Source organism: Oryzias latipes, chromosome 1, assembly GCF_053564925.1.
Source record: "Oryzias latipes strain Hd-rR chromosome 1, Olatipes_Hd-rR_3.1".
NCBI classification, from domain to species: domain Eukaryota; kingdom Metazoa; phylum Chordata; class Actinopteri; order Beloniformes; family Adrianichthyidae; genus Oryzias; species Oryzias latipes.
The window spans coordinates 32,766,028-32,790,632 of record NC_136237.1 but is presented as its reverse complement, the minus strand read 5'-3'; the positions used below and the strand labels follow the sequence as shown (position 1 = coordinate 32,790,632).

At 40.0% G+C, this 24,605-nt stretch overlaps 1 protein-coding gene across 6 annotated transcripts in view; it reads left to right on the top strand.

Moving 5' to 3' along the window:
* Positions 1-5,658: 5,658 nt before the first annotated feature.
* grin2bb (glutamate receptor, ionotropic, N-methyl D-aspartate 2B, genome duplicate b) overlaps positions 5,659-24,605 on the top strand; it is a 142,754-nt gene continuing 123,807 nt past the window's right edge. For 3 of the 6 annotated variants that reach the window (XM_011474390.4, XM_020702419.3, XM_023955858.2), the window contains exons 1-2: positions 5,708-6,413; positions 11,291-11,791. In XM_011474390.4, coding sequence (XP_011472692.3) covers positions 11,783-11,791 — 9 coding nt within the window. In that variant the 5' untranslated portion in view covers positions 5,708-6,413; positions 11,291-11,782. Of the gene's footprint in view, positions 6,414-11,290; positions 11,792-24,605 lie in introns of all 6 variants that reach the window. The other 3 variants (XM_078945539.1, XM_078945509.1, XM_078945517.1) reach the window with 3 other exon arrangements.

Genomic DNA, 24,605 nt, shown 5'->3' with positions numbered 1-24,605 from the left:
CTCGAGGGCTGACCAACCACCTGCTGGTTTTCCAGAAATCCTGCCTGCTCTGCTGTTAATTACCTGGATCAGGTGTGTTTAGCCAATAAGGAGCTTCAACAGCAGGTTGGAAAACATGTAGGACGCCGGCCCTCGAAGCCCGAATTTGGGCATCTCTGCCGTAGATGCTGATGGTTGTTAGAGGTCAGACCGTTCCAAAGCTTTGCTCTAGGTGGAGAACAGGGTGGTGGAGGGCTGTTGAACTGTCTAGAATGCAAAGAGAAAAAACCTTTATGAACTTAGAGGTTTCAAATTAAAGTCCTGGTTCAGGGCTGGCCAACCCTGTTCCTCAGGAGCCACAATCCAATCAAGCAGTCCAGGGAGGGCTGAGGGTTGGCCAGCCCTGTCCTAATATTGGTAACAACCCAGCTTACCTGGAAGTGAGGTAGATCCTCCTCGTTGATATTTTGCAAAACCTTTTCTACGATATTGAGATGCATTGGAAGTTAGAAAACATTGTGCTGACTACTTTTAGAAAGGTGACACCAGCCAATTAGGATTGACATAAGTGCTTCTGAGGAAATCACACACGGTGTGACGTAAAATAAGAAACTGTACATACCTGAAATTACACAATACAACAACCACTGCAATGGAGACCACAGATTAGACACACGCCAAAGGGAATCCTTTGGTACAAGTTGGAGGAAGCCGCAGAAAAAAGAGAACATCTAAACTCCACATAGAAAGGCGGCATAAGGTTGTCTGCAAAAGACGTTTCTGATAAATGGCCTAGAGACAAACTGTTTTTGTGTTGTGTGCAAATGTGGACAAGACATTGAAATGTACCCAGCTCGGCCAAAGGTTATATCTTTGTATTGGTAACAAGCCAACCTAACAAGAGTGAAGTTGAACCAGAATTATAGCCATGTTGGTATTCGCTCAGTTAGACATGCCCAGAGCACCTCCTCAACTTCCTGACAAGATGCCCAAGTCACCTCAACTGGCTCCACAGGATGCTGCCAAGTTCCTCACTCTATATCCAAGGGAGCAGCCAGCTACCCGGTCGCATCTATCTGGGGCTTTGTTCTCGTCACCAGTGGGGCCCCAGTGATGCCAAAAGAGTTCCCAAAGTAAATGTTTTATCTTTACGTCAAGGATTGAACATAATTGGCTTGTAAACGAGGCAGAGCCAAAATAAAGTAAAGACACATGATGGAGAGACCTAGATCCTGTCAAACGCTGTGAATGAACAAACAGAGGTTAGAAATGATTCCTTCTTTGTGTTTTGAGTTTTGTTTTTTACATGCGTGTCAAATTTGGGACAAAATTGGAAAAGTTTAGTCATTATTTTGTGGGTTAGTCTTTAATCCATAGAGCATGAAAACATCTGAGCATAAATCAGTGTGGCACCATGAATTCTAAAACCAAAAAAAAGGGCACGTGGAGGTGTGAAATCTTTGATTGATGAGTAAGTTCAGCTTTGATCCACTAGGTGGCAGCACTGTACCTCCAAGCCATAATTCTCTGCTACAAACAAAACTCAAAGAGAAGGAAACCAAATCAGAACCTCTTTCCGTTGAACAAAGGTATGTTTAAATAGAAAAAAATAGAATGTTTTTGAATGTAAAGTCACTTAGTATATAAAACTTGACTTTAATGACAAAAGTCTTTCTGGTGGAACAGAAGATAAACTGTTCTTTTTTTGTATTTGCCACACAAAAGGAATGGCTCAGTTAATTAAAATGGTGACAGAGAAAAATAAACCCCAAAAATAAGCTGGTAATTGTCTGAAGTATTTTACCAAAAGAAAACATAAAGTGTTTTTTGAAGCATAGTTTGAATAACAAATCACTTTTTGAAGTGGTTCTGGGCCTCCTTCCATTCTAATCACCCAGAAGTGTGTACCTTTATGGTGAATCAGTGACTTATTTAAACAAAACTGAGGTGAAAGGATGGCGTTTTGACATAAAAGAAGCATTTTCATGCTGATGTAGACGTTCTCACGTCAGCACAGGATAAGCTTTTTGTGTTTTAAAAAGCAATCCTTTTTTGGCTCCCCTCGTGTGCAGCTTTGAGAAAACAGTTTCAGTTGATGCTCCTCCCGTGTTGAGCGTGGAAGAAGCTTCCTTTGAAAGGACCTGGAAGTAACTGTTTTCCTTGAGAAGGATCTTCCAATCCAGAACAAAAAGGAAGGTTGATTCTTTTTTTCCCTTTCTTTTCAATGAAGAAAAGAAGGGATAATCCAATCCCACAATTCTTTTCTTACCCAACACTGAAGTGAAAATGGAGCTTTAAAAACACCATCCAGCTTGTAAATATCTGTAATTCTGTAAATTCATGTTATGTAATCCAGTTTCATGGATAAACTTGGCCATTTGTGTAGATTAGATGTATAAACATGAGAAGCAGAGCTGAATTAACTGATTTAACCTGAATAAAACAGATTTTGATGCAAGAATGAGTTTGATTTTTGTTGCTCTGGATTATGTGATCAAGTGTTTCCCATGATGCATCTGGGTGCCCTTGCACGTGCACTTTCAGAGGTTTATCTTGACATTTTTTTTCAACCACACATCTATCTGCTGGCATAGTATTTAATTAGCTGAGTTTAAATCTGCACATGCCCACATCTCCTTTTGGTGTTTCTTCTTTTTTTCTCAGTGGTTCCTTTGATCCATGGCGTTTGGCAGTGGGAGATCAAGATTAGGAAAAGAAGGAAAAAACAGTTTTTATTATAATTCAGAGGTAGAACAGGTATTTTGATTCTGGTTGATGAAACACAACTGAACCTCTCCTTTGTGATGGTTGTCTTTTACTTGGCCTCCTCTTCTGTCCATACAAACCCAGATGGACAAGATTTATCAACAGACAGAACCACAGTCCAATATTAAGAGCCAACTCCAAATGTAACAGCCTTTTTGGCACTAACAAGCCACCGTAGCCAGGCATTAAGAGAATAAATAGCTGTGAAGTATATCAGGGGTGATTTATCGCTAAATTTCATATACACAAAAGAAAATTTTCCAATAAAAAACCGGATTTCTTTGTGTTCAAACTGGAACTGCAGCGTTATTTAAACTTAATTTCTGCTTCAAAAAATACAAAAGCTCAAAAAACAATTAGCATCTGTAAATCTTTTGGACTGCTGACATAGATTTACTCTCGCATTTTCTCTTTTCTCTTTATTTTTTTGTTTCTTTTTATTTCTTATTCCCTTTTGTGTTTATTATTAATAATTAGTATTTTTTAAAGAATGCAACATGTTTGTTCTGTATTCAGAATTCTATTGTACATTAAATGTGCATAATTGTTGTATTTTCTTGTTTTGTATGTTGCAATTGTTCAATAAAAAAAAAAAAAAAAAAAAAAGTATATCAGGGGTGTGCAGCCTGCTGCTCCGGAGCTACATGTGACTCTTTTACCCCTCCATTGTGGCTCTGATTAGAAAAAAAAGAAAGTTTTTAATTTTATCAAGTAATTGTAAAGTAAAAAGTAGGTGGTAAATAAAAAAATGTAAGGGAAACTAAATCTACTTTATTCAACTCATTTACAAACAGTAAATAAGTCGATATTTGTCTGCCGTCTACCACAGAACATCGATTGGAAGTCATTGAGCCCAACCTGAACCCCCGTTGTAAAGGCCCGTTCACACCGGGACGAATTTCGCCGGCGATTTTCGCCGACGTTTAACGCCTCGTGACTAAACAAAGGGCACCAATGAGAGTGTGCACACCGACGCGAAAAAACGCCACGCGTCAAAGCGTCAAAAAAAACCCCGCCTCGGGTTCGTTTTTTTTTTTCGACGCGTCGCGTCGAAATCTATTCGACCAATGAGAATGGCGCTTTTGCACACGTGTCTGGAGCTTCTGAAGTTACAGTAAAACACAACTTGGGGGCGCTCAAACACAAAACTGCCTTGCTGAGCATACATACCAGCGAAGAAGATAGACGCCAAGTAGCGTCTACACTGCCGCGAAGAAATAATGACGGACATTATAAAAAATCCCCGAACCAAGCACCAGTTGGATCTACTGGTGCTTGAAATATTCATGTTTTCTTTGTATTATTCTGACTAGCGCGTAAATACTTGCTCTCTTCTTCTGAGTGAAAAGCGACTTTAAGAAGCGTAAAGTTGCGCAGCGCCACCTTGTGTACAGGAGTATTTCTGTTTACATTAAGCACCATCTAATGTCAGGGAAGGAAATTGCATGTTCGCTCGGCTCATCGTCAGCAAAAATCGCCTGGGTGTGAACACAAAAGACGTGGCGAAAAACGCTGGCGAATAACGCCTGGCGAATATTCGTCCCGGTGTGTATGGGCCTTAAGGCGGACTTTCTAGTTTTTTTTACTAATTGAAGGATTTTCAGTGCACCTTAGGTTTAAAGTAATCAAGTAGTAGTTTGAAGTACAGTAAAGCTGCGTTCAAATCGCGTCGGCCGCCTCTCATTTGCCGCACGGCGAATTCTGTCCTCGCTGCATGACCAAAAATGGGTTCCTTTAAGCCGGCCTCTGCTACTGCGTGTGGGAGGAGCTACCATGTAGCCTGATAGCTACATGGAGCGGTGTCTGTGTCCATCTCATTTACAATGCCTGGAAAACACAGCTGATGTTGAGAGATCAGGTTTATTGATTATGAAGAAAACGTCTCCAAAAACGTCAGTAATCACGTCTCCATGTCTGGGATCATTCAGATTCTCCCCGTTCAGTGTGCTTCTCTCCCGCTGCTGTGTCTGTGTCTGTGCTTCCGCAGTCTTTCTGAGGCTTGCTGACTCGCGTTAACTACATAAAAACAAGTTTGTACCTTGACTTAACATTGAAACGGCGTCCGGTGTGAACGCACCATTATCCAGCACCCAAATAATTCAGCTGAAATTGTCCAAATCCCAAACTATTGCTGTTACCTCGGGTGTTCCTCAGAGCTCAGTTCTGGGGCCCTTTCTCCTTTTAAATTATTTCTTTTCCCTCAGCACTATTTTCCATAACTATGACATACACTTCCACTTGCATATGCAGATGACATCCAGCTCTACTTTACCATTAAACCTACCTCAATTCTTCTCCTCTGTTCCCTCATTGATTACCTAGCAGCAATTAACCCTTGTGCTATCCTAGGCACTTTAACATTGGGAGTTGGGTCAGCTAGACCCACTAGACAGTGCTCTGAACCTTTTTTCTTCAATGATTTGTGATCTTCACTGGTGTCCAAGGATTACATGAAATCTTTCCACCTTTATCCACCTTTGTTATGGTAGGGAGAACATGTCAATGTATGGATGGGGTCATCTAAGATAGCACAAGGGTTAAATCCTGGTTCTCCGACTTTTCTTCAAACTAAACATGACAACTGATGTTTTCCTTGTTGGCTCAAAATCCATACTGTCTAAAACATCCCATTTTTGTCTCCTTCCACTTCCTTTCTGTTTCTCCCTCCCCCCAGGTTAAGAGTGTCCTCTCGTTCTCGTCACATCTCAACCGTTCCGGCCCACAGCTCCTGCTTTACTTTTGTCCCAAAACAGCAACAGAGGGAGCTGTTGCTTCCTTTAAAGAATCAGTTGTCTTCACAATTGTTGCAGCAGCCTGTCTTCACTGTTGCCCTCCCTCCGATTCACAGTCCTGCCACAGAGGAGCCACCTCCACATCTCCTTCCCTCCTCCCTCTGTGAGCGCCGCTCTCTTTCCCCCTCTCGAGAGGCGAGGAAGAGGAGCGGAGGGTTGTGCTCCACGCTCCACACCAGAAGTGTGTTTTCGGATCCACACTGTGCACGGCTGCAGCAGCCATGCAGACCCGCGTCTGACAGCTGCACTGGCAAAAGGCTGCAGCTCATCTGAGGGAAGCCGGCGTCTTACTTTGACAAGAAGATTAAAGAAGACTTACCAGTTGCAGAGAGAGAGAGAGAAGGAGGAGGGGGGGGATATAACTGAAAGCCCCCTACCCTCGACTCACTTAACTGAGCAAAAACGGAAGGCTTTGGAGTATTTAATTTTTTCTTTCGTTTTATATTTTTCTTATTCCTCATCGCGGTGCTGGGAGGTGCTTCATCTTTTCATATAGTCTCTCTTTCTGTCATCTGCCTCCTCATCTATTTCTCCATCTACTTGGTTTACAATTTCATATATTTATGACTGAGAGAAAGGAGCGTTCTTTTCATTGTTTGCCCTCCTTCCACTCCTCATCGCACCATTTCTCTTCGGTTCCTCCTTACCATTTCACCTGAGGCTCATCCGTCCATCACCCCCCTCCCACCTCTTGCTGTCTTCAAACTCTGACACGATGATAAACTTGGACGAATTTTCTTCAGACTTTAAAAAAACAAAACCAAACAGCAGCTCCTCATGAATGACTTTTTTTCCCCCCTTTCCCTTCTCTTTTGGTCCCTCCACACCCATTTTATTTGCGTCACTCTCTTGCGGGATTCTTAAATATTTTTCTAGGTAGGTTAACTATTGTTCAGTGTCTATCTGTCTGTCTGTGTGTATTTGTGTGTGCTTTATGTATATTTAAAACACACATCAACACACACTCGCACACTCAAATGAAAGTGGATTCTAGTGTGGTCTCAGCCGTTTTGCTTTCCTCTCATCCATTCATCCTGGTCAAACATTTTAATCTGCTGATCATGTTTCTTTTGTTCTTTAATTTACAGCTTTTTCACTCAACTAAACATGTTTTTGCAAGTTTGGCCACAAGAACTCATTTAGTTTAATTTCTTTTCTTGTTTTGGAAAACGTTGATTTGATTTTAAGGTTGCACGCAGAATTCAAGTCAAATCCTTGTTTTATGCTCATTATTTTTTATTCTTGTTCATCAGCAGCTGTTGCTTCTGTTCCTCCTCCTCCCATCCCACACGATCCAAACATTTCTGCCGAACTGAACCCTTCTCCACTGTTCTTTCCTGACTCCCACATCTCCTCCACTCCTTCCTCTCCTTGTCTTCATTTTCATCCTCTATGGTTTAAGAGAGAGACCGGTTCCCACCAGGTAGCTGTTGATCTGTGGGTGCAGGCTGTGGATAAACAGACTGAGAGACAGATAAAAAATAAAATAAAATAAAAACAGAACTTGAGATCCCATCTCATACCAGCTTCTCATCTTCCTCCTCTCTTTCTGTTTTGTATCCCACCGCCACACCTCACTGTTTGGAAGCATCACCTCTGCTGTTTTCAGCTCCATCCACTTGCTGGTTCCCTCGGCCCTTAGGCAGACCTGTAGCTTAGGCCACGCCCACCTCCTGCTTTTGGACTGCTTAAAGGGGGGATTTCTGAATCCCCTTTTTTCTCATGGTTGTTCGGGCGAAGAGGGATGTCGCCATGAAGGGGTCCTCCGGTTCTGCTCTGTCTTTGCTTTTCGTGTCTCAACTCTGCTTCTTTGTAAACCATCATCTCCAATCCAGTCTATAAAATATGTGTTACAGAAAAGAGTTAATTAGGTGAGTAGTGAATTGATCCGAGCACTGTACTTCTCCTGCTCCTGCACATGCATGAGCTCTCCGGAGGGCGTACCCCCCCCCCCCCCCCACACACACACACACTACCAGCGGGTCCAGCAGGAGCGTGCACGTGTCCGTCTGCATGATGGGGGAATGTGTGGTGCATGAGGTTCCGTCGGCAGGTTCCCCCCTGAAGGTTATTTTTGTGGTTTTCCGCCGCGTTTGCCTGCACACACCTCCTCTCGCTCTGCTGTGACTAACTGATTGCTTATCAGACCATGCCTTTGATCTTTATCCATCCCTGCAAACGTTTCATCCCTTTACCTCCAAGAAACTCTGATTTTTATGTCCCCCCCCCCCCCAGTTATCAGTAGTGTTTCAGAGCCAGTGATGCTGTTTGTAATTCGTGGCAGAAACCAGCCCCAAATACTCAGTGAATTTGCTTAATTCTGCCTCGGTCAGCTTTCATCAGCTGACGCGCGCGCGGTTAGTCCACTGCTGTGCACAGGTGCATGTATTTACATCTGTTCATTTGAGCCTCCTTCCATTTCCTTGCCGATGCTGCGAGCTCTTTTGTTGATCAGTTGTCGCATGGATTCCTCCTCCACATTCAACACATTCCTCCTCCTGCTTTCTGGCTGGAAAGATCTGCAGCAGATCTTTGAGGATCATTTGAATCAAATGCCCCCTAAGTCATCTGAGGGGTCTGAGGCGAATCACATAGACTACACTGGACTCCCTCGTATAACGAAGTATAAAGGGTTTGATGTTAGTGGGATCCAAATTTGGTGCAAACACAACAGCTTTACTCAAATTTAAGCTACTGATCAGTTACATTTACCTAAGTAACTTTGAGTGAAGACTAATTTTACAATGCTCTACTTTATAAAAATAATTTAAATAACATTAAATGAGGTGATCAAGAGCTTCTAATCTTCCGTTTTGTTTCGGCCTGTTGCCAAAAAGACTTTCAACTAATTTAGTTTTTGTAAAGACTTATTTTAAAAAAAGTTCCAAACTTTAATTTAGATTTGAAAACGTTACTTTTTTACTCTTATTAGAGGCTCCTTTGTACTTTTACTGAAGTCGTCTAATATGAATTGATGCTGCTTATTGTAGAAAAACCTTGTGGATATTTCCGTAGGCTTAAGGCCGGAGGAAAATTGGTCAAATGCGAAAAGACGTGGAAAAAGTGAGAAAAGTTGTGGTCTCTCTTAGAAATCTTCACAGATGTATCACGAACGAACCACATTAAAACCACGGAAGAAGTCCGATAAACCACGCAAAGAACACGCAAATGTTTCAATTACGTCATTTTAACTTTATGTGCCTTATGTGGTGCATGCGTGAAGAGTCCGTTTGACACACGGGGAACGGTCGTGGAAAGCCACAAATTTGTGTATGCATCTCGCAAAAATCACGCACAATTGCGTAAGATTTACGTACTAATTGCGTATAAACGACGTAATTCTCAATCAACCAAAAATTTTTAACAGCTCAAAACCAAATTCACTTTAATGTCAGATCAATAAAGTTCACAGTGTCTGTGTTGATAACTGACATCTTAGGTTCTTCTATTATCAGACACGGCTGTGTTTTTCACACACCTGACGTGTTTCGACCGGCGTCCTCCATCTACATCAGAGTCGTCATCAGGTGGTGGTGATGTGCCTGTCAAACTTTGACAGGCACGACTCCGCCCCTTGACGTCCGTTTGCTGCTGGAGGATGTTGCTCCAGGTGTGAGAAAGCAGGAAGGCCCCCCCCCCCATCCCGGTTCATGGAAGTGTGGGCTCACTTTGGGATCTCCACCGCCTCCATGATCCATCTGCGGTGTCTGTTGTCTTGAGTGCTGAGGACTTTGGCCTTTTCCCAGTCCATGATGTGGTTTTCTTGTTTGCAGTGGTCCGTTGTGGCTGATGTCATGTTAATTTTTGTCGGCCGAAACCCTCTACGGTCATCTGCGCGCATCTATCACTGACGAACGCAGGAAACACGCTTTACGTATATCACGCATGTATCACTGAAGAACGAAATCTCATACGTGGAAAATGTGCAAATTGTATGTAGTGGCTGTGTGACACGGCCGTTCAGTTGAGTCGTTCCAGGCATAAACACAACAAAAGCATCACTAAACAAAGTAGAATAAAAACAAAGTAAACCTTCAAACCCAATTCCTCCAATAGTTGGAAAAAAAAGTATTACTTTTTATAGTTTTAGGATTGATTTTAGCCGGTCTGAATGATTTAGAGGAAAAATTCAAAAGAATGGTGAAGCCGTTCAGATCCTGTGAGCACGCCGTCTTCAAAGAAGGTCGCGTTTGTGTGAGAATGGGGAAGAACTCACTTAACGCCTAAGTAAAAAAAAAAAAAAAGAAAAGACACTTCACTTAAAAAGTAATGAAGCAAAAGCAGTCATGTTTAATTTAAAAGTTGAGGAGATACATTATTTTGGGCATTTATTTAGGCTTTCTGAGGATTGAAATATTAAATAAAACCTTATTAAAGTTAAAGTTTGCGTAAAATAAACCCAAAATAAACTGGATTTTCTTTTAAATGCATGAAGACTTCAGGACCTTCAGAGTTACAATATGTATGCACCAATGAATTCTTCACTGATCATTTTACCAAAGATTGTGTTTTCTATTTAAGAAATGGAAGTAAAAGATAAAAGAACACGCCTTACAACTTTCAATTAACAGTCTTCAATGTTTACATAAATAAATAGACTTGAAATTTGAACAAATGCATGCGTTCTGGAATCTATAAAAAGTATAGACGCAGCGAAAACCTTTCCATTTAGTTCATGCGAATGCGCAGAAAATAATTTCTAAACGTTGGACTAAAGTAAAAAATGAAAAGTCTGTCACGGTGTTTTACAAACTTCAAATTAAAACAAAAAAAACACATTCTTCCTTTCACCTAAATTCATGATGATACATTTTTCAATCTCAGACATTTTTTATTTGCATTTACTTGTTTTACATTAAAAAAGTGCTTTGAGTCCGTGGTTTTCATGGGTTAGTTCCTACAGATCCAGCACTGAACCTCCAGCAGCAGCAGTTTTTAGTCGTGTTGCTTCAGTTAAAGGATTGTGTAGCTTTGAGCTCAAACTGTCATCTGGTCAGCTCTGTTTCCTGATTGGTTCCTTCGTTGGTGTCAGTAATGATGCATCGCTGCTTTGAAATTTAGTCTAGTTTGTGAATCAAAGCCTTTTTGGGGTTGTATCTAGATAAATGATCTGTGCTCTCTAAACGCTGCACTGACAAAACAAAGCCAGTCAACTAAACAATTAAAAATAATGTAGTTTTAAATAGGAAAACTGAAAAAAATACAAGTTAAAAGGAGTTATATTAATATATTTGTTTGTTTGTAACATGAAAACATTTAAAAACAGAACTTTTTTAATGCTAATGTGAAGAAGTCCTTCAAAATAAAAGCATGTTGCAGATTTCCTAAAAAACGTATAATTCTTGTAATGTCGTTGTTGCCTGCAAGATATTGCTTAATAATGAAATAATGTTGTGCATTAAATGATGCACAATCAAAGCCAGTTTGTTATAACACCAGGGAAGGGACTAAACCGGCTTTAGTTGGATGCATTTCAACTCCATAAAACTGCCATCTAAACTAAACTAAAACCAAAACAAGCTTGACCAAACAGTCTTATACTAAGACTTTTAACATCTTATTATACGAGATTCATTTTTTAGAAAACATCTGTAGCTTGAACAGTGAAAAAAGTTTCTTTACTGATCTAAACTTTGACGTTTCAGTGAAGGAGTCCAGTTGTTTGAGCCTTCATCTTAAACGGGGTTGACTTCACGGCAGCATTCGGCGCCTTTCTCCTCTGACTCTGCCCTTCATGTTTCTCTCCTGTTCAGAGCAGAACGAGGAGCTGGCCGCCGCACAGACGATCATGACTGACTAAACTAAGCAAAGACGCAGAGTGACAGAAAGCCCAAGAGGAGACAGGGGAAGGGAAGCGCAGAGAGAAGAAGCGGAGTACATCTGCTGCTGCTCATCTCCACGGCAACAGCGCTCCCACACTTGCAGAGTTCTTGAAGGAGACCTCTGCGAGCTGCATTACCAGCTTTGAAGGAACTGGATGGAAAGAGGCCTAGTTTTTTCCACACTGACACTCTGACCTCAACTTGAAGAAAAAAATACTCCTCAGTTCAATTAGCCTTTTTTTTGGCAGCCATCATTCTCCAGCCTCTATGAATTCATTCAACCCAGGTCCACTTTGTGTCAGTTTTTCACACGTGACTTCTTCAGCTCCCATCCCTTCATCCGAGGCTATGAGAGGAGGAGTGGAACCACAGACCTCTCCATCATGCCCCTTCTGAAAAGCAGAGCAGAGATCCGGGCTGGCAATGTTCAAGGTAGGCCGCAGATTTTCATTCACAAACTGCAGGAAAAGAAAATGCCAAAACTTTTTTTTTCCTTTGCTAGTTACTGACATTAAAAAAATATGTACAAGTTGATGAAGTCATAAAAAGCCATTTTCTAGCGTTCACATCTGATTGTTGTAGTGTAATTATTATTGTCAAAGTTAGACTTCTTTGAAATGACCAGACATTTCCACAAATCTGTGGAGCTGTTGGGCTTGTTGCTAGGCGACAGATGAAAGCATCACCTGCAGTGCTTTTGGTTGTCTCAAATGTTCTTTCTAAAATCCCGCTTAGCACTTTTTTTGTTAGAGGCATTTAAAGGTCACTTCCTCTAAAACTGAAACTTTCAGGGCTCCAAGAGGCTTTTTGTTAAAGACTGACAAGCTTTAACTGACTTCACAAAGACGCCATTTCTGCATTAACACGAAGTTAAAATGTGTTTGTGCATATGCATAAAAGTTTATCAGCAACATGGCTTTTTCAGAACTTCTTTTACTTTTGGTGAATATTTCCTTTTTTCTTATTATTTCTAAAACCTTTAGGCCTAGAAAAAGTCTTTCTCTTTCTAATCCGCACAAATGTTCAAATGTTGAGAACGTTTAAGGCCCAAGGTTTTTCATGAATCCTTTATGATTACTGGCTATTTCTCTCAGTTAACTCCACATTCTTTGTTTAACTAGAATTTTATTTTCAAAACGTTTTAGGTTGAAGGTTCTTTCCAACTTATCTTTGTATATCTTATTTTTAATTATATATATATATATATATATATATATATATATATATATATATATATATATATATATATATATATATATATATATATATATATATATATATTTTAAAGTAGATTTTTACAAAGGTAATTGTGAAAAAATAGTTTTTGCTCCAAAAAAATCCTATTTGGAGATCTATTTTGAAACACTTTGAAAACATTTTTTAACAGTTTAACATCAGTAATAATAATGTCAAAGTACCTAGGATAGCACAAGGGATAACGTGGGTCCATCAATATGTCTCTATTCTGGTTTAGGTTCTACTGAGCAGTTTGTTAGCGTTTTAGAATCAATCATTTTAATCCAAAGGCGTGGATTTTCAATACTTCTGTTTGAGCCTAAAAAGGTTCCTGCATAATAAAAAAGAAAAATTTAAAAATGAAAGCTTCCTCTTATTTGTTATCCTGATTTACTTATTTTTTTTAATCAGTTTTGTTAAAAATCAATAAAATAAGATGGGGTCAGATCGAATTTAGAGCAAAGAGCTCATAAAAACAAGACCAGACGATATGAAGATAGATTAAAATCAATTGTTATCTTAATGACATAATGATCTGATTTTATGAAATGGGGGATAAAATGTGATAAATTATGTAATAGAAAATACTGTGAGATGAGACAAAGTGAAACAATTTGAGATGGAAAGCTGCAAAGCTGCATCACATATTCATAGACACATTCAATATAACCCTTGTGCTATCCTATGGGGTCAAGATGACCATTGACGTGTTCTCCCTACTATGACAAAGGTGGATACAGGTGGAGAGGATTTCATGTAATCCATGGACACCAGTGAAGATCACAAATCATTTAAAAAAAAAGTTCAGCGCACTGTCTTGTGGGGTCTAGATGACCCAACACCCAATGTCAAAGTACCTAGGATAGCACAAGGGATAATGTGGGTTCATCAATATGTCTCTATTCTGGTTTAGGTTCTACTGAGCAGTTTGTTAGCATTTTACTTGCTAAACACACCTGTTGCAAACAATAAAAAATGAGAAAAATAAAGAAGCAAAAAACAACTTCTGCTATAATAGTCTAGAGAAGACGTGATTAGAAAGTCCTTCTCCTTGCTTTCTTTCCCATTAAAAATCAACTTTTATATCTCAGAAAAATGTTATTAACTGCTCCCTCATGCAAATCATTTAGTTCTGTATTTTAACGCAGAGTTGCAGCAGAAGAAGTTAGTTTTTTTCAAACGAAAAGACTCAAATATCAAGACTTTTTTTTTTTTTTACAAGCCGACACTTTATGGATAGTTTTTAGTGGTTTTGCACCAGCAAACCAAAATATTTGAATTCATTGAGGGGTACAGCAGTGGGAAAAGGTACAAGCAGATAAAACAAAAGAAAGAGGGAAAAATGCATCGAAAATGTCACCGTGTATGCAAAGGATTTTCCAATCAAAGACTTTAGAGAAGGTTTGTGTTTTTTACTGAATAAATCTGCAAAACTTCTTAAATTGAATTCAGCATTGGCAAGGCTTTTATTTCTGCGGGGTTTCAAATCCCCTCAGTTGACCTGATGATGTTCCAGCTCAACAAAACATAAAAAACACTCATTCCGATTCTAACAGAAATGCCATTTTATATTATTTTGTTTAAAAAAATGGCTCCAAACCTTTTGGAAAGGAGAAATGGAAGAAAATAGAAAACAAAATTCCATGGAAAAAAGGACAATTTGACTTTTTTTTTGGTTTTAAACTGTAGGTTTTTTCTTTTCCGTGGAATTGAGCTAAGCGTTCAATAAGCCCATCAAAATAAAAAGCCGTGCTGAGGGGAAGAGGATCCAGACAATAGTGACTGTGCTGAGCAGCAGAGTCTGCAGCTTCTACTTTCTGTCTTTTTATTTGGAAAGCTGCTCCGGAGTTTGACTGATGAAAGGTGTGTTTAAAAGTTAAAGAGGTGGGTTGGAAAAAAGAAAATTAATGGAGCCAGTCAACTGAGAGGCAGCGTTGCAAAGATTATAGGAGAAGACATGTCAGTAAAAACCCCTCGCAGACAGACTTGATATTAATCAGAGCGGAGTGCTCTTTTCGACCTGTTAGAAGCTTCTTTGATCCTTCCACATGCCGCAGAAGAACTGAGAAACACAAGTGGAGTTAAAAACAAAACACTGTGTCCAGCTCCTGCCAGTGGAGCAGCTCCAGCACGCGTCTCTCAAAGGCTCGGCGGATCTGCATCTGGATCGTCTGTCATCTTAAAGAAGCTTTTCTTCATCTTCATTCCTGAGATAAAAAGATTAGTTATGCTGTCTTTGAACTACGGTGGCCTTGAAGTTCAAATCACACCAAATCGCTCAACATAAAAATATATTCCATCCATCCATTATTTGAACCAGTTTTATCCCTTATGGGGTCATGGGGTTGTAGGAGCCTAACCCGGCTACCGTTGGGCAAAGACACGGTACACCCTGGACAGGTAGCCAGTCTTTCGCAGGGCTACAATCATGCAACCACGTCCACATATCACTTTATCTATGAAGCATGTTTTTGCACTGTGGGCGGAAGTCGTAGTCCCCGGAGAATACCCACCATGCACAGGGAGAACATGCAAACTCCACACAGAAATGTCCCCGCTGGGACTTGAACAGAAACTATATTAAAGACTCCATTAAAATTACCAACAAAAAACCCCAAAAAGATAAAAAAAAACAACAACATTAAACTTAAGAAATCAAAACACAATCCCCCAAAAACAATGAAACTACCAGTAAATGAAATGAAACTTTGCTGAAAACTACGGTAATTTCCAGAAATCAAAATAAAGATGTTTGGGTTTTATCAAATGCATCTCAATGTCCACAGACTAATAAAATTTTTATGATTAGTGTGGAGCATATTCAAAAAATGGACAAATGCCATCCTCCATTCAGCAATATCCAATAATACCATAGGTCTCAAACTCCTGGTCTCCTACTTATTTCCAACTAACCTGCTTTTATAGCTTCCTATTGGGCAACACGCCTGATCCACAAAATCAGCAGCAGATAGGAGGGAGATTCTGAAAAACCAGCAGGAAGTGGGCCCTCGAGGTCTGGAGTCTGACATCCCGCTATTTCATACCTTTTCTGGATGCCATAATAAAGAAAAACATTTCAGAAAATAAAATTAATTTCCAAAAATCAAAACAAAACACAACAAGAAAACAGACAAGGTAGGTACTGTGGGACATCACTGATTGGATGATGAGATTTTTCCATTATTTCAACTGAAAGTAATTTTTTATTAAATTATTCTGGATATGAATAATTAGTATGCAGATATTAAAAACAGATTTGAAAAAACATAAACGTAATCATTTAATCAGTGATGTCCCATCATACCCACCCTTTTTTTATTTTTGAAATTCTTTTTTTGTTTTCCAAAATGTTTCTCATTGATTTTGTTTCATTTTTTTGGATTTGTTTTTTAGTTTCTAAATTGTAATATTGTTTTTTATTATTTGTTTACATCTTTATAAGGTTTTTTGCATTTGTTGGTGTGATTTGCGCTTCAGGGTCGCTGTACTCCACACATGTTATTTTTTTTGTTGATCCGTACCCGCCAAATGCGTTCCGCTAAATTATTTTACAGCAACGGATCAGTCAGAGCATCTCTTGAGATGGTGATAACAATAATAACCTATTAAAATGTTTATAAAAATTGGAAACTTTTATTTTAAATGTTGATCAGGACCGCACAATCCTGACTCAGGCCGTGCAGATCTGCACATGTGGAAAGTGGAAGCTGGGTCAACCAAAGTTGAGATTTTCATTGCAATAACAACAATATATGATTATAGAGTGTTATATTTAGGTGCCAGTTTTCCTATATTTGGTTAGGGGGAAGCTCTCCGTTGTTGAGGAAAGCATTAATGTGTGCAAACGCGCAGGTTTCCATTGTCTGAATCGCTCAGACAATTGTAAAAGAGGCAGAACTGTTGGGAAATTCTACACAGAGCTAATCTGATTCATATTGCTTTACTGTCGTTGGCAACGAGAGGAAGTGACACAAGATTCCAGTAGAGATCAGTAAACGATAGCGACTTAGTGGTGCTTCAGTAATGTTCAGAGACAGATTTTCCTGCTTCTCAAGCTGAGCAGAGTGTTCTTTGCAGTTGGTTGTAAGCTCAGAATGGCTGCAGAGGAGCAATGTTTGGAGAGCAGGTTCTCCATCTCCAGACAGGAGGTGAGAGGTGAGGTCAGGATGCAAGCAAGGGGTTAAAGATGTAGCAGAGCAGCAGAGGGAGGAGATGCAAAGACAGAGTCCATCCGCGGGGGCTTTGGAGACAGAGAATGAAGGGGTCTGGGTGTTGACAGATGTAGCTTTGAGTGTAGAAGCAGCAAAGCCTGAAAGGGCATGTTGTTGTTGTTGCTGCGTTGTGATGCTGCGTGCTTTTCTCTGAGGGTGGGGGGATGTGGGGGGGGGGGGGGGATTACTGGGTCTGAAGCCCCCTGGCAGACGGGAAGTGTGGCCTCTGTTTTGATCATCAGACCCTGAGGCGTGCGTCAGCGGTGAATTGTCCTGAGCGTACGGCCGTGGAGACGGGGATGCTGCAGCTCGCTGACAGCAGGCTGAGTCAGTTTTGGATCAGGGCCGCGTGTGAGCAGCTCTACAAATGTTTATTGAGTCGTCGGAGGATTACAGGTGCCGAACAGCCTGGTGTTTGTTGTTTATCCAGAACTAGTGAGGGCGGGAGAAGTGCTGAGTACTTAGTTACACAACCAACTCAATTCCCAGCACTTTATTTCATTGTTATTTCAAGAAAGGAATGCTAAAATTGGAATTATAGATGTGGGGCTTTACGAGGGGCACCTGTGTGCAGACAAGATCTGCTGACATCATCAGCTGAAACTATACAATTTACCCTAACCATAACCCAAAAGTGTTCGGAAGTGTAGACAGTATTTTATTAAAGTTTTTTATTTTTTGCATTATTTTTTGATAAAACACTTGGGAACATAAACATAAAACAAAGGGAAACAGATTGGTTACACAATTGAACAAAAGAACAAGGCAAAATAAAGACATAATTAAATAAAACCCATAAATAATAAGCGTTTTCATATGTAACAAAGGATTTTATTAATGCTTAAAATGCAAAAAACTGTAATTGTAAGGTTCACTAGTTAAAACGTTTTTTCGAGCGATATGGGGAAACTTTCGGTTCAGGTAGAGGACTTCCGGTTCTAGAAATTGACGTCTGCAACTAAGTACAAAAAGTCGGCTTACTTTAGTGGAGAACATCTATAGCAGGGCTGTCCACACTCTTTGGCATGTGAGCTACTTTTGAGATGACAATGTGCAGTAACGTATGTATCAGAGGATGTTCGATTGGCTGTTCTGCATGTCATTCAAGTTGCGTACTTCTCGGTGAGGATTTTAAATCCCTGACGGATTTTTTAGAATCATCTATATCTATCTATATACATATATAAGTCTATATATATATATATATATCTATATATATAGATATATATATCTATATATATCATATAGATACATACCATATACCATCTATATAGATGGTTATTTTTCTTGCCATCTACCCTCACGTCCTTGAAGATCGACCGGTCGATCGCGATCGACGTAATGAGCACCCCTGATCTATGGGATATTTGGTATTTCAACATTATTTAGTTTACATTTTTAAAACCTGCTTTTTTGGGTTATTTATTTATTGTAATTCTCAAAATGTTTGATAAAACAGTGAAAGTTGGGAGGTAAATTTTAGTTTTTTCCAAAAGGAATTCAGAAGAAAAACAGTAAATAAAATAAAAGAAAAGAGAGAAAAATCTGTTATAGAAATGGAAACAAGATGTTACTACATAAAGACAGCTCTTGCTTTCTTAATAGGATGTAAGGAACTAGCTTGTTTAAAATCTATTGCTAATCTAGGTAATTATTTTTGTACAGATTAAAATGCATGTTTTTTTCTAATTTTATTAATTACAAAGGGTGTAAGAATTCATTTTATGGATTCGATCTGATTCACTGACCTAAAATTGATCCAGGACATCTTTAGCCAAAAATTCAACCAGTGTGACTCAGAGATAAAAACCCATGTACTGAACACTGCAGGTGACGTTTTCCAGATTCATTGTATTTCTTGAAAGATAATTCTCACATTATTTATTGTGAAAATGACGCTTTATTTCCAAACAATGCATAACCTACTCTGATAAAAGTTGTGTTTCTGGTGTTTTTAACATGCTTTATGGAAATTGTTGTGAGTCAGGATTGAATCAGGAACAGCTACTTTGGGATGTAGAAAACATGCTGGGCTTAAACTCTAAGCAGGGAGCTCAGCAGCAACGGAGAGGGGAAGGGGGGTGTGGTTGCTCCACACCAACGGTCCCGCCCACAACTCAGAGGTAAATTTCTAAAGAACTCCTGCTGCTCTGCAGAAACTATGTCATTGAAAATGACACAGTTTTGTTTTTTTATTTGCTTAATTGTAATCAAAAGACCACTGGAAATGGTTTGAAAATAGATCAAAAGATGAGCGGAGTGGGTCTTTAAGTAACCAGATCCTGTTAATCCATGTACTTTCATCAGAATGACTTGGTTATTCCGCTGTGTAAACTTTGTGACCATGATGCCAAATTTCTGTCCTCACAAACACATTTGCACTACAAAAGCTGCTCGCCCAGCTGACTCCCAGCAGAGGAGCAGCTGGAGGAAAGATGGGCCGTTTCTGTGAGGTAGCGCTCTCTGAACGCCCCAGTAAACATGCCGTCTGATCAACCAGGTTACTTCAGCTGACATGCAACTGTTTCAGGTTCCTTCGTGTACAGTGAGGTTGGGTACCAAAAACTTGCTTGTACAATAGTTAGTTGTTTTTTAACTGTGATTGTGTTTTTAAACAACACTGTGGTTCTTAGGTTAATTAATACTTGTTAGCTAACAGGTGGTTAGAAATGTGTTCCCCGCTAAAGCAGGAGCATGGTGCCGTGTTTGTTCAGATCATTGCAGGCTGTAAGGTTTGAACCCTGATTAATTAAACTCTGAATAGATAAGTGGAGAAACAAGCCAAAGAAAGACTCTGCATGGTGCAAGAAGCACGAGACATCCCATCATCCTCTGTGGCGTGTATAATTGCAGCGACCCATTGATTTTTTTTTTTGAGTACATCTCATGACTTCAAAAGAAAAGCACCTAATGAGGGATCGGGCTCTCTGATGGCCAGGGCTTCGGGTACAGAGATGGCTCAGCTGTCAAAAGCTTCGGCAGACCACAGACAGGTGGGAGGGGCACGGCTGCACGGATAATGACCCGCATGCTAAGTCTTGGATGGCTGGATGATCAGACCCAGAAAGGAGAAGCTAACAGAGAGATGTGGAAGAGAATGAGCGCAGTGGATGATGCCCGTCATGGAAAAGAGCGGATGCACCTCTTTGAGTTTAGTGGAGCAAAAAGAAACAAACTCTGGTCTGGAGAGATGTAGATGTGAGGAAGATGGTGAGATGAGTCATCCCTCATTCTAGAGACATCTGTGGTTCGTTTGTTGCTACACAGCAGAGGCCTGAACTCAGCTTTTTCACTTTCTGTCCCCATCGTTAAAGACCCACTCTACTGAAAATGGGGTTTTTAGTGGAGTGGCATGTTTCTCCTGATGGAGGACAAATAGCAAGTGAGTTCAACTTAAAACCTGCAATTCTGAGTATTTCTTCATTTAAACTGTAAACCAGGGAAAGACGAAAAAAATTGTCGTTTGAAAAGAGCGTATGTATATATGTGACATCGAAAATACGCTGAGCGGGCCACAAGCTCCCTGGTCTGACCTTTTAACAACAGGGAGGGGAGGGGGGGGGGGGGGGGGTTGCGCTGCATCAACTGTCCAGCCCACAACTCAGAAGCAAATTTCTAATGAACCACTGCTGCTCTGCAGAAATTCTGTTTTAGAAAACAACACAGTTTTTTTTAAAAATTTGGCCTAAAAACTGCACAATTGTAATTAAAAGACCACTAGGAACGCTTAAACTAGATCAAAAGATGATCGGAGTTGGTCTTTAAAAGAGAGAAATTATTAGATATTTGCCTCAAGGGGCAGCTGAAAAGCAACTCCTGTTGAAATCACACTTAGGCATTGTTTTTGTCCGTTTGATCTTATTTTATTAGTTACATACATTTCGGCCTCTTCCAGGATACTTACAAAAGGCTCAAACAAATTATATGTAAAGTTTTAGTGCTTGAAATTGCCCCTAATTTGCCTACCTATTTTTTGAGCTCCTGTAATGTTGTATGCAAAACAGATCTAGAAATGAAACATTCGATATCTTATAAAAACAGTTTTTTTCACCTAAACGCAGACAACATGGCGTCAAACCCACAACTTTTGTGGTTTGGCTTTTTATTGGCTATAAACAGCAAATGCAATTATACAATTCCTCACATAAAACAATAAAAAATTTCAAAATGAACTTAAATAACTAATAGTCCAAGCCTGTATGTGGGTTTTCCTCAGAAATTTTAAATACTCGTCTAAAAGGTTGAATTTTAGCTGAAAATGAAAATTTACAAACAGTAGTGCATTTTTAGAATAAATGACCAGAAAAGACAAATCATTTCAAAACATTTCGCTTCCAGTCATTTTTTTCATTTTCTTTCTGTAAACAAAACAACAGAAAAATTGGTTATTTAGTTTTCTTTGTATCTTTGTATAAATCTTTTGATCAAACCAAACCAAACAACCCCCCCCCCCACACACACAATGCCGGCAGTCGGTCGGCCATAGAACATTATATTGTTTTTTCTTTATTTTGGTTTGATGTTGAGAACTGAAAAAGACCCACAGCAGTCCAATATCCTTGTTCAGGCTGTCATGGATCTTTTAGCCTTCTTTTCATTTAATTCCTTAAACTCTTAAATTATGAGCGCACAAAGAGAACAATATTTGAATAATTGCCACCGCCCCCTCTGTTTACTCTGGAAAGTCTGCATGTTTTCAGCAGATCAAAGAAAAAATATGATCAACTGGCTCAACTGTGTTTTTATTTATTTATTTAATAATTTCACACTTTTTGTGCTTTTAAACAACAAAAAAATCAGCAAAATGGTGGTTAATTTTTACAGCCACAATAAGTTTTAACCTTCATTCACATTCATGTGCGTCCATCCAATTATATTGGTACCGAAACACAAAATTCCCAGTTTTTGCTTCCCCCTCTTTGATGTAATGTGTGACGGTGGGAGCGAAGGATTATAGGGAAGTGTGTGTGTGCGTGTGTGTGTGGGGGGGGTCTCAGACCGGTGACGCCGTGTCTGCTCATGAGCTCCTTCTGAAGGTTTTTTTGTTGGTTCTGCTCCTGATCTGGAAATGTTGACTTTGCTCAGGTCACAGGGGGAAAAGCTTCCACCCAAACTGCTAATATTAGAACTTCTTTGTGAGGCTGCAGATCCAGACGTTCAGACTATAAGGAACCCTTTTGTCCCGACACACTGAGGTAGAAACGGAGATGTCTTTGACACGAATAAAAGAAAAAAGTCAAGTTTGGTTAAATATTTGTATCCAAACAGGAACTTTTTTTTTTTTTATTCTCAAAAGGAGCAAAAGAAATTCTTTCATGTGGTTGACTTTTCATTGCACTGGATGACAAGATCATCATTTTCAAAGGAGATGATGGCAGAAAGCAGGTTACTTTGATGCTAATTATCAACAGACCTAGTTTTGTTGGGGCGCAGCGTACTCAGGTGCTGCCAGGTGGTTCATTTATTTATGACTTTTTTTCAGTCTCAGTAATGGGAGCATGAAAATGCTCATCTTTTTTTTTTTTAAGTGGGAATAATTTGCCCAATAAAAGTCATCTCACTGCACCCGTTGATCTTTCCCAGATTATTAGCGCTGCCAATGGCAAGTGGTGTGACATTTCTGCGGCTTCTATTGGCTGAACCTGTTCCAGGTGTCAGCAAATATGTCTCCGTCTGATCCTCGGAGGAGCTAACTTGTCAATTAATTAGCAGCGGCTTGCTGGGAGCGGCGTTGGAGAGCCGGTGGGAGTGACGGAAGGAAATGTGGCCTCTTCCTGGGAACGTCTCAAAGATGGAGGAGCGGCCCGGGCGCTCGGCAGAGGAGGAAGAGGTGCAAAAGCGCCAAGTTGATCACATTTTTCATTCTGGTTTCAAGACAAAATGTGCAAAATGCTTTTAATTGAAAAAGATGCAGGCCCTTCTGAGAGCTGCCTGACAAAACGACAGCCCAAACTGTTCCCATCATGTTTGTTTTACAGGTTGGTTGCTCTTTTTACTTAACACTCTTTTTTTCAGACATCCGCCATTGTTCCCTGCAGCTTTCTGTAGCTTGTTAACTTCTTGTTGTTTCTGTGCATTTGCAGCAGCTCGGTGGTCAAATGGTGTAGTGTCCACCCAGAAACTAGGATTTGGGTCATTGAAAGGACAAAGTTAAGGATCCTAGGGATCCTTTATGGGGGGCAGGAGGGGGTAGAGGACTTTGGAAGGGTGGCCAATGAGAACAGCAGAGGCCATTACAAACGAAACGATGAAAAATCTGTATTTTCAGTTTGTTGTTGTTATTATTGTGAAAATATGAAAACATCAGTTCTTTTAGCTTAGGTGCCATTAAAAATGTAATGCTTTTATTATTATTGCAATGCTCACAGTAGCTTGTCATAATGATTTCTTAATCTTTCTCAATAGTCATGCTAATATTGATATAAAAATTGGGGGGCAATTATAGGGGCAACACAGGGGGCAGAAGCCTTCTTTTGCCCCCCCCGTTTGTAGACAGATTATGTCAGACAAGATTCTGAAGTTGGAATGAATGCTGAAGTGTGTGTGTGTTTGGGGGGGGCAGATCGACCGCGCAGTGTTTTGTCAATCACACAATCTTCCACCTCTAAGTTTTCACTGATGTTAGATCTTAGAATGGCTTCACAGCGATAAGGTCCTGGTTTAAATCCTAACTGGGACCTTTCTGTGTGGAGTTTGCATGTTCTCCCCGCACATGCGTGGGTCTGTCCGGGCACTGCGGTTTCCTTCCGAAATCTAAAAGCATGCTTGAAAGGTTAAATGATGATTCTACATTGCACCTAAAGCTACGTTCACAGCAGGAATGTGCAGTCTTGAAAGAGTGTTTTGTCCTCGGTGTTCACAGTGGACAAACAGGGAGGAGCTTCTTCTATTTCTTTTGCTATTTTCTAGCAGATGCCTGCCACCTACACCGCTCAAAGAGGTTCAAATCTCATGAGTCTTGATCCAGGTATATGACAGCCTTAGTATCATAGAACTGCTACTATTAATTTCTTCTCCATGATCAATAGACGGTGGCACTTCTGTGAATGAAAGGGGAAATCATCCATTCGTCACTGCTAAATCTGAGTCCAAAGTTTGATCTAGTTAAATTTATAAACACGCATTTAATGGCCTCACGTTTTGTATGTAGAGCCCGAAAACTGTTGTAGAAACGTGCGTGGTGACGAGTGAACGCAAGAGAAAACCAAAACGCATGTTTATATAGACTTTTCATTGAAAGTGGTCGGTTGAACGTGGGTCGCCGAAGGCAAACAGACAGAAGACGCTGTAAATGTTGTGTTTCTGCAGGATGTTACGATGGACTGTTTCGATGCCACAACAGAAAACATCGTGAAACCCTGTTAGAAAATTGCCATCAGTCATAAGCCAGATGATAAATTCAAGTAATGGGATTCTAAAAAACTCTTACTCTTTGTAAATTTAAAACCCTAAGAGTCGATTTTTGCATGTCTTTATTTTGGTAGGCATTATTATAGAGATCTTCTGTTACACATCATTTCCTGCAGAATCCTCATAAAAGTCTTGCGTGACAATATTTCTTCCCCGTCTTCTGTCATCCAAAGACCAATGTTCTGAAATCATCATCGCACAATCAATACCAAAAATCCTTCTTTCTGGTGATGTCAGTGACCCGACTGCTCGCCTCTGATCCACATGCGTTCGGTGTCCGTGGAACTGTGGTGGCACGGACCCTGAAGAGAGCCGCGGCTCTGATGCAGAGACGGGCGCATCACAACCCGGCTGGATTAAATCCAGAGATTGCAGCTCAGTGGAATAAA